Source organism: Lagopus leucura, unplaced genomic scaffold (assembly GCF_019238085.1).
Source record: "Lagopus leucura isolate 7727_CA_CO unplaced genomic scaffold, USGS_WTPT01 Super-Scaffold_100001, whole genome shotgun sequence".
Lineage (NCBI taxonomy): Eukaryota > Metazoa > Chordata > Aves > Galliformes > Phasianidae > Lagopus > Lagopus leucura.
Genome location: NW_024962262.1, coordinates 58,701,710 through 58,711,984, shown reverse-complemented (window position 1 = coordinate 58,711,984; position 10,275 = coordinate 58,701,710). Strand labels below are relative to the sequence as shown.

The 10,275-nt window shown below is 42.8% G+C and overlaps 1 protein-coding gene across 1 annotated transcript; it reads left to right on the top strand.

Annotated features, from left to right (window-relative positions):
• Positions 1 to 1,667: 1,667 nt before the first annotated feature.
• Positions 1,668 to 9,896, top strand: RBBP7 (RB binding protein 7, chromatin remodeling factor). Its single transcript, XM_042867262.1, has 12 exons — positions 1,668 to 1,786; positions 1,907 to 2,051; positions 4,270 to 4,412; positions 4,893 to 5,066; positions 5,346 to 5,461; positions 5,950 to 6,110; positions 6,536 to 6,662; positions 6,753 to 6,830; positions 7,363 to 7,439; positions 7,858 to 7,915; positions 8,722 to 8,832; positions 9,414 to 9,896. Exons 1-12 carry the CDS (start codon positions 1,771 to 1,773, stop codon positions 9,480 to 9,482), a joined length of 1,275 nt encoding a protein of 424 aa, XP_042723196.1. The 5' UTR covers positions 1,668 to 1,770; the 3' UTR covers positions 9,483 to 9,896.
• The last annotated feature ends 379 nt before the right edge of the window (positions 9,897 to 10,275 follow it).

Here is a 10,275-nt window from a genome sequence, read left to right as displayed (position 1 = left end):
AGCCCTTCCTGGGGCTCAAGGAACGTGAGCCTCAGCAGCACAGGATTCATAGAATCACAGAATTGTAGGGGTTGGAAGGGATTTCTGGAGATCATCAAGGCCAACTCTATGCTAAATCAGGTTCCAGTAGGTTGCACAGGAAAGTGTCTAGGCAGGTTACGAATATCTCCAGAGGAGGAGATTCCACCACCTCTCTGGGCAGCCTGTGCTCTATCATCCTCAATTTTTTTTTCCTCGGGTTCATATGGAACTTCCTGTGTTCCAATGTGTGCCCATTGCCCCTTGTTCTGTTGCTGGGCACTGCTGAAAAGAGCGTAGCCCCGTCCACTTGATTCTTGCCTTTTAGATGTATATAGGTATAAGATCCCCTCTCAGCCTTCTCTTCTCCAGGCTGAACAGCCCCAGCTCTCTCAGCCTTTCCTCATGCAGGAGATGCTCCTCATCATCTCTGTGGCCCCCTGCTGGCCTCTCTCCAGAAGTTCTGTCTTTCTTGAACTGAGGAGCCCAGAACTGGACACAGCACTCCAGGTGTGGCCTCACCAGGTCACAGTAGAAGGGGAGGATCACCACAGTTGACCTGCTGGCCACGCTCTTTTTAATTCATCCCAGGATACCACTGGTGGCTTTCCAGACCACAAGGGCACCCTGCTGGCTCATGGTCACCCTGCTGCTCGCCGGGACCCCCAGGTCCTTCTCTCCAGAGTTCCTTTCCAGCAGGTCAGCCCTAACCTTACTGATGCATGTGATTATTCCTCCCCAGGTGTAGGACCCCACACTTGCCCACGTTGAACCTCATCACGTTCCTCTCTGCCCAACTCTCCAGCCCGTCCAGGTCTCTCTGAATGGCAGCACGGCCTTCTGGCACGTCAGCCAGTCCTCCCAGCTTTGTACCATCAGCACACTTGCCAAGGGTGCACTCTCTCCCCTCCTCCATGTCACTGATGAAGATCACAGAATCATAGAGTCACTCAGGTTGGAAAGGACCTTAAAGATCATCAAGTCCAACTGCAACCTGACCCTACTACCCTAACTAACAACCCTCTGCTAAATCATGTGCTGAGATGTCTGCTCCCTGAGTTTAATACTGAATCGATACGAAGACTGCAAGTCACAGCATGTTAAAGGACACCCATGCAGTTTGGAGGTGTCTCTTTGAATACTCAGGGACAATCTAACTCGGTTCCTGGCTGCTTCCATTTTCATCGCTGTGCACGGGGACGTTCCAGGCTGCTTCCTTCAGGTCACGACTGAAAAGCCGGCGGCAGACTGCAGTCAAACAGCACCAAACCCGTCCTCTCGCACCTCCGCTGGATTTGCTTTACTTAAAGCCCCACCACGCGGCGTGATCGCGTCCACACCTCTCGCCGTTCCCCGAGCAAACCCGCCTCCTTCATCCGCTCAGAGCCGCCGGGCCCGCCCCTCACAGCGGCACGGACACACTCGACCCCTCGGGCACCGAGTCCCGGCGCCCTGCACCCCCGAGGCGTTCAGCCTCCCCCCCTCAGCGCCCCATCCCGCCCGACAACCGCGGCGCACCCCGCCGTCGGGACCGCCCCCGCCAGGCGGGGCCACCGTTCCGCACTCGCGCGCCTCCACCACCCTTCCCCCCTCGGCGCCACGCCATTGGCTGCCGCATCGGGCGGCGGTGGCGCATGCGCCGGGGCGCGAGTTGGAACTCGGCGAGCTGGCGCGGGGCAGGAGGAGTTGCGGTGGCCCCGGGCGTCGTTACCTGCTGTGCTCGTTTGTTGCCGTCTCTTCGCTTCGTCTGAAATGGCGAGTAAGGAAGGTAGGAGACCCCCCCCTCCCGTCCCTTCTCGGTCGGGCTATCTGTGTGGAGAGGAGGGCTTCCCTCCCTGAGGGTGCTCTGGGACCCCGCTCCGAGCCCCGACCCCGACTCTTCCCCCAGTGCTGGAGGACACGGTGGAGGAGCGTGTCATCAGTGAGGAGTACAAGATCTGGAAGAAGAACACCCCCTTCTTGTACGATCTGGTGATGACACACGCGCTGGAGTGGCCTAGCCTCACCGTGCAGTGGCTGCCTGATGTGACCAGGTGAGGGAGTGATGCAGTCCTGGAAGGTAGCAGTGGGCAGACGCTTCAACATCTCCTGTGCCTGGCTGCATGCTGTGACAGCTCCTTCTGCTAGCCTGGTTCGTTCTGCTCCATCTGTCTCAGTTAACCACCTTGGCAAAGTCACTCAAAGCACCCGAGGCTGCACTGACTTGCCTTAGAATCACAGAATCATTAAGATTGGAAAAGTCCAGTAAGATCATCTAGTCCAACCACCCATCTCACCGTGCCCACTAACCATGTCCCTCACACGGTTCTTGAAAGCCTCCAGGGACAGTGACTCTACCACCTCCCTGGGCAGCCAGTGCCACTGCCTCACCGCTCTTTCTGAGAAGAAATGTTTCCTAATACCCAACCTGATCTCCCGGGTGTAACCCGAGGCCATTTCCTCTCATCCAATTGCTGTTACTTGTAAGAAGAGCCAAACCCCCACCTCACCATTATCTCCTTTCAAGTGTTGTAGCTCAGTAAGGTCTGAGCATACTTCAGGCTGAACAATGCTGGAACTCTCCTTTGTAAGTGTGTGACAGTTTGTTTCACTTACAGCACTCCAAACCCTTGGGGTATTCAGGAGTTTTGAGAAGAAACACTCCATGTTGAGGTGTGAGGAGAGAAATCTTTGGCATTGTATTGCAACGTGTTCTAATGCACTTGTTCTTACTGTCTTCTCTAGTGAATTCTTATTGGAAAAAGAAATGTGCTACAGTAACTTCTTGAATGCTGTTTTTCTTGATGTGTGCTTCGAAGGGCTGTTCTATGGAAGCTGTCTTGTCTGTATTTTTATTCTTTTGTTACAAGATTGAACTTAAAGGGATAGTATTCTCGTAAAACTGACACTTAATATCCTGTTTGTCCCTGGCTCACCCTCAGCTTCATATATTTTGATCTTCCCATTCTTCCACCTGTCTCTGGAAGCATACACTCACTAGTCCATTTCTTAGAGAACTTTGGAGATGGGACTGCATTCTGTTCATGTCTCAGTTAGTACAGACTCTAAATGGTCAGAGTAACCATTCAGGACTCCATCAAGATAGTGGACAAGGACCACTTCCCTTGCGTTGTTGTGAGCTGGATACAGCTAGCTTTTAAGGTATATTACACACTGAGTTCATGCTGTAATCCCAGGGTGGTCACTTTTCTCAGATAATCTGTTGTATACTAGGCTGTTTGGGAACGGTGTTGAGAGATGTGGATTAACTGGTGATGGCACAGAGAAAAATGGAGTGGGGGCTTGAGGGTGTGGAGCCCTTGTGAGGAACACTTCTGCTTGCCTCGTATTTTGCAGATTGACTTAATGTTCAGTTTAGAACCTGGTATTTCCAGTTATCGAGTGTCAAAATCTGTAAGCCATTTAAGGCAAGGACAGTCTCTTTGTATGACACCTGGCATGATGGGACACCTGTTCCTGATGCAAGTAAGTGTGTGTGCACTGTGTGTACGTTGTCTTTCACCCTCAAAATGTGTGATGATGCCTTGGAAGTGGAGTAAATAATACCTACAGTGATTTATGATTGCCCCAGTCATACCTGTTTGCTTGGACTCTGATAACCTAAGTAGTTTTTGTTTTGTTTTGTTTTGTTTTGTTGTTGTTTTTTCCTTGCTTTATAGAATGCAGAAGCTGCGTGTTTTTGACTGTTCAAATTTTATCCTTTCAGAGATGAATGACACTGCCCCTTCAGCCTTTTACTTATTACTAAATATTGTGTTTAACTGCCAGAAGAGGAATTTGATTCTAGTTAGGTAGGATTTGTGCAGAGTTTTAAAACGAGCTTCTGAATACTTTAGTAAAACAGTTAACAGTCAACACTTTAAAGAGAAGGCTGCAATTTTTCTTAGTAGTATAGAACATAGTGTTGATAGTTCTTAAAATCAGTATCATGCAACTGCTAGGAGGGCTAAAGATTTAAGTAGGTATTAGTATCACTCTGTAGCTACTGTGCAAATTTTAATTGTTGCATTCAAGCTGTAATGACAGTGTCTACTGGCTTTTGTTGTCACTCTAGCCTTGCTGGTTGTATCACTGGATTGCGTGTGTTAGAGTCAGGTACGCTCTATTGCACAAGTCTCTTGTGATAAAAGATCTCTTAAGCTAGTCTTTTTTTTTCCACACCCTTAAGAAGTTTGGATTTATTGTTGCTAGCTATCAAACTTCTAGAACTGAGCATGCTTTTTATTGCATTAATTTTATTATTCTAAACAGGCCAGAGGGAAAGGATTATGCTCTACACTGGCTGGTTTTAGGAACTCACACCTCTGATGAACAGAACCACCTGGTTGTTGCAAGAGTCCAGATACCCAATGATGATCAGTTTGATACCTCCCAGTATGACAGTGAGAAAGGAGGTGGGCAGTGCATGCATTCTTCAGTTGTGTGTTAGCTGTAGCCTTTGTAAGCATTCTCTCTAATGGTAGTGTGACTTTATTAAAAGCTGGCAGGTACTTATCAGTTCACACTAATTCCATATCCATATTTTTGGATTCCATATAGTAGCAACTAAAATAAGTTGTTCTTCCAACATTACAAGTTTCAAGTAAGATTACGATATGCAGTTCCGCTTAACATTTCTGTTAGTTGTGATGAAAGCTGATATACACATATCTCAGGTAGGGATTAGAGCTCTGAAGGAGTTTGTTTGATAAATGATTCAGCATACTTGAAGTGTTAATATCGTGCCATGTGATTCTTAACTGTCATAGGCTTTATTGTATTGTTATTTTAAGATGCTTACTATGGTTTCTTGGAGCGGGGGAGAAACACAAAATGCTGTTTAATATCAACTGCTGTAAATGGATTATCAACTGAGCCTTTTCTGTCAAATGCAGAGTTTGGTGGGTTTGGATCTGTGACTGGCAAAATTGAAACTGAGATTAAAATTAACCATGAAGGCGAAGTGAATCGCGCTCGTTACATGCCACAGAACCCATGCATCATTGCTACTAAAACTCCTTCTGCTGACGTGTTGGTATTTGACTACACTAAACATCCTTCAAAACCAGGTGGGTCGGACTGTTGGAAGCTAAGCAAAATGCTTCTGTTGCTGAGTTAAACTGGTATTTAGTTGTAAGTGGGACACTAGATAAGGAGGCAGAGATCTTCAGTGACTTCAACTGGTTGTGCTTAGCCATTAATCAGTCTCCACAGAAGCAGCGCTCTGCTAGAAAACTGTTGTGTAAAATGTGATTGTTACAACAGAAACAAAGTTCTTAAGTAATAAAGGTGTTCTCATGGATGATGTGCAAGATGAAGATAAATGAAAGGAATTTCTTTTCTTTCAGACCCAAATGGAGAGTGTAATCCAGATCTTAGATTAAGAGGGCACCAGAAAGAAGGCTATGGTTTGTCATGGAACTCAAATTTGAAAGGACATCTTCTCAGTGCATCAGATGATCATGTAAAAAACACATCCCTTTGGTTTTTTTTCTTCTTAAAAAAAAAAAAAAAAAAAAAAAAAAAGGTGGCAATAGACAATTAGGGAAGAACAGGATGAGTGTAGCTTTATATTGCTATGTGGAGAAGCTCTCACGTGTTGTATTACAGAATATTATGTTGGCTGACTTTAGCTTATGATTGGCAACCAGTTCTTTGTAATGTCCTGGGTGAAGTAAGAACAGAATGTTCTCACTGCTGGAAGAAATTGGAGCACCCTTGAAACTGCCTTGGGTTTGAGGCAATGTATTAAAACTGTCAATGATCAACTGAACTAATAGCCAAGAGATTTCATTGAGCTTTATAAGTGAAACACAATGTTCTGGAATAGGAATGTTTTTTGTAAATTGCTATCATGACTTTAGAATAATTTTTGGGCCTTGAGTTTTCTGTGAATTCATTAATAACTCAGTTGACTTCTCACTTATAATAGACCATGGTTCTTATTTACAGACTGTGTGTTTATGGGATATAAGCGCTGCACCAAAAGAAGGCAAAATTGTTGATGCAAAAGCAATCTTCACTGGGCACTCTGCAGTAGTAGAAGACGTGGCATGGCATCTGCTTCATGAGTCTCTGTTTGGATCTGTGGCTGACGATCAGAAGCTTATGATGTAAGTTAAGAGTAGTGCTTGATGGCTAGTGCTGCTGTGTGCTGTCAGTGGGGCAGTCCAAAGCACTTGTAATGTTGTTAAGGAATGCCTGAAGTCTGGGTTAGTCTAATATAGCTCTCTAGTGCAGTCAGTTGTAATAATGCTGCAGAAGCTCTGAAATCTGCACATCGTATAATGTGTTCTCATCATGTGAAAGTAAATTGTAATTAATATGTACACCAGGTTCCTGATGCAAACTGCTTATGTATAGTAGACAAAAGCCCTAGGAGGATTTGCAATTAAAACCTGTAGATTCAGACTAGTTTTAGTAATACAATGGTTTCTGAGCATGTACTGTGGTTAATAATAGTAACCTCCCATTAAAACTTATGCTTGTTCTCTTCCACTTTTTCCTCCCTCTTCCCCCAAACCCTTCATTGGAACAGCTGGGACACGAGATCTAATACTACATCCAAGCCAAGTCATTCTGTTGATGCTCATACAGCTGAGGTCAACTGTCTGTCCTTCAATCCATACAGCGAGTTCATTTTAGCAACTGGTTCGGCTGACAAGGTTCTTACTTGTGTTTACCTTAAATTTGCACATATTCTTAAATGATAACTCTAAAGCCATTATTGTAATAATGTCTTTTTTTTCTCCCAGACAGTCGCTTTATGGGATCTTCGAAACTTGAAATTGAAACTTCATTCTTTTGAGTCTCACAAGGATGAAATTTTTCAGGTGGGAAACTTTTCACACAAGCTGTAACAATAATTAGATGAGTAGTGACTAGGACAAGAACGTGTGGGTTTTTGTGTGGTGACTAACCATGACAGATGGCTGTTTAAAAGAAGTACTGAGCTGTGGTTCCATTAATAAGGGATAGTACTGCGCTGTTTCTTTCCACACTTCACAACTTACTGCTAAAAAGATACTGGGAGCCTCCTCTAGAAGTTGTCCCTAAAACATCTTACAGTGAGGAGAACTTGAGTTTGTATCTAATATTGTGAGCTCAGCCTTTTGAGTAGTGTCCAAGCAACTGGCAATTACATTCATGGTATCTTAAATCTGCTGCACTGAAATAACGTTGGCTGTTCAATTTGACAAGTTGTATGACTTTAGAGCAAGAGTTTGAGTTATAGGGTGGCTTTTGTGCTGGAACAAACCAATTTACTGAGTGTAGTTGTTGAGAACTGCTGGTCAGGGGACAGCTATTCAATATGTGCCTTAGAAATGAGTAGTTGTGCTCCAGTCAAATTGTTTTCTTTCGTAGGTTCATTGGTCTCCTCATAATGAAACAATCCTTGCTTCAAGTGGTACTGATCGTCGGCTTAATGTGTGGGATCTAAGGTGAGGAATAATTCTTTTCATTTACTGTGGACATATATGCTGAAGAAGCAGCTGCAGATTTGCCTTATTTGTACAGTTCTCCAGCTTTTCTTGCTTAGCTCAGACTCAGTCATTTAGTTATATAGTAGAAGCAGCACAATATTTCTAATGTTACTTTCCTGTGAGATTTTATTGCAAAGTTTTTTGCTGTGTTTAGTAATTATTGATTTTTTGCCTCAGTGAGCTTCACAAGTTAGATTTTATTTCAGTTGCAATGAAGGCAAATGATGTTTTATACCTGAGGCTTGTAATTTTTTGACAGTGAGGGAAATCAAAAGCATTAGCAAATTCTTGAAACAAAGGCTAGGAGCTGGTAACTTAAACTGACCGGGTTTGGAATTTTGCTTGTTAATAAAAGGTATAAACTACTTTCTTATAGTAAAATTGGAGAAGAACAATCTGCAGAGGATGCAGAAGATGGGCCTCCTGAACTCCTGGTATGCTTTTCTCCTGGTTACAGTTTGCTGGCATGGCAGCCTATATGGCAGTTCGATGCCTTATGACTGTGCTCTTAAAAGTGCAGCAATTCTTACCTCACTTTTAATCCATGGTTCTAACTTGCAATAGGCTTCCTCTACTCAGTTCTAAAGACAGCAGTTTTTCAAAGCTATACTAGACATGATTTACACATCTTCATTTTTAACCACACTTAGAGTTTGGCCACGTGCCTGTCAGCACTCATCTATAACTAGAAGCATGTCAAGCCTCCTCCTCTGATTGTGTCTCTTAGACAGAAGAGTTCCTATGTAGATTCAGAACCTTACTGGTGTAGAAATTCTGAAACTTAGGTCTTGTTTGGTTTCCTCAGGAAATAAGCTAAAAATATTTATAGCTTGTTTTCTCAGTTTCCTTTGCAAACTCTGTGTGTGCTCATGTGATTAGATGAGAAAATGGATATAAAATGTGACAGGCTTACGTAAGCCAACCTTTCATGAAGGAGCACAGTTTCAAGGATGTCACTTGGTTATTGCTGTTAGTAAATACAAACTATTGTTTTCAGTGCTGTCTCAGGGACTGCTTCCATGTCTTTATGTGATGAATTGAATGTGGTGTTTTATCTTTTTTGCATCCATATTGTGAATCTCTAGTAGCGACCTTTTGCTTCTGTAGCTATTCCCCAGTTAAATTCATTAGGCTGATCACAGGTTTTTAACAGAGACAAAATGACTTACAGAAGCTTGTGTTCTTTGCTGTGTGTGTTTTTTTGTTTGTTTGTTTTGGTTTGGTTGCTGTTCTTTAACAGTTTATTCATGGAGGACACACTGCCAAAATTTCAGACTTCAGTTGGAATCCTAATGAGCCTTGGATCATCTGTTCTGTATCAGAGGACAACATAATGCAGATATGGCAAATGGTGAGTGTCAAAACAACTCATGAGTTTCTTCTGAAGCTTGTCACATAAGTGAAACTGGAATGACTTGTTCTCCCTAGGACAGCTTGCATCTTCGGTGACTGAAAGCAACTCTCCAGTTAGTTCATATTATTTAAATTACAAGATAATTGAAAATGTAAATATTGAAGAAAACGCTTTACAATAGCATAAATCCTATTTTTAATCGAGGAAAAAGCTTAACAGCCTTAAATTGGTGTCAGAGATCACTCTTTCAGTTTTCATACTTGTTCTTCAACTTGAATTGTGTGCTTGGGCTGAAGTTGCAATATGCCTGGAAAACAATATGCTCGTGTTAAGGAATTCAATGGTTAAGATTTATCTAAATAAAAGAATGTGGGAGAACAAATGCTGAAGTGTAACCACTGCGTGCACGTTCTTGAGTTTGGCTGCTCTTCAAGAAAAGGCAGGGAGAGGTTTCCATTAAAATAGGGGTGATCTTTCTGCTGTCTTTGTGTTACCTTTTTTTTTTTTTGTGTGTGTGTGTGTTGTAGTTGGCTTAAAAATGATTGTCTACCACTTGTAATGTAACATTTTGTCTTTAGGCAGAAAACATTTACAATGATGAAGAACCAGATATAGCAGCAGCAGAACTGGAAGGTCAAGGAACGTAACTTCTCTTCCTTGAGGCAATACTGGATGTGACATAGTAATATAATTCATCTACTGTATAAATATATTAAGGAAAAAAAAAAAGGCATTGCATCAAGACAAGAACATTATTAATTGGGCACAAAAAGTTTTGTATAGTCAAGTTGTTATGGGATACCCAATGGTTATTTGGGGACTTTGAGCTGTTGTATACTGTACAGCATTTACTTTCTAAGGAAAATAGGAATGACTGAAAACTTGTCTATTTTTAATCAAACTCAGTTGTTTCCTGTAAATCAGATCCTAATTTTTCCCACAATGAAAGTGGGGAGGCAAAGAAAAAAATAAACTTTTATTAATATGTAAAAAGAGCTTTTCACTTTTACATAACACTTTTGGCTTGGCTTTGCATAAATAAAATGTATTTGATAGAATATTTAACTGTTGTCCATTGATTTAAGGTGAATTCTTGTTTATATACAGCATAGAGTCAGAGAGTCATCAAGGTTGGAAAAGACCTAGAGTGAAGGAAGTGTAGTACTTGAAGATTTTCATGCTGCGAAGTCTAGGAATTGATACTGCATGGGTTTGGCCCTCCTGTAGCTTTTGCTGGTTTAATTCTTACTTTAAACGCACGTCAGGCAGTTGTCTAAAATACAGTGATATGTGAAGGAGGCTGGCAAGACATTAGCCTGCTGCTGGGCAATAGCAACTAATTTAACAGGTTTTCTCTCTTCTGTTCTTCCTTTTCTCTGCCCTAATGCATGAGGGAGAGCAAGTAAGCAGCTGTGTGGGTGCTTAAGCTGCTGCCCAAGG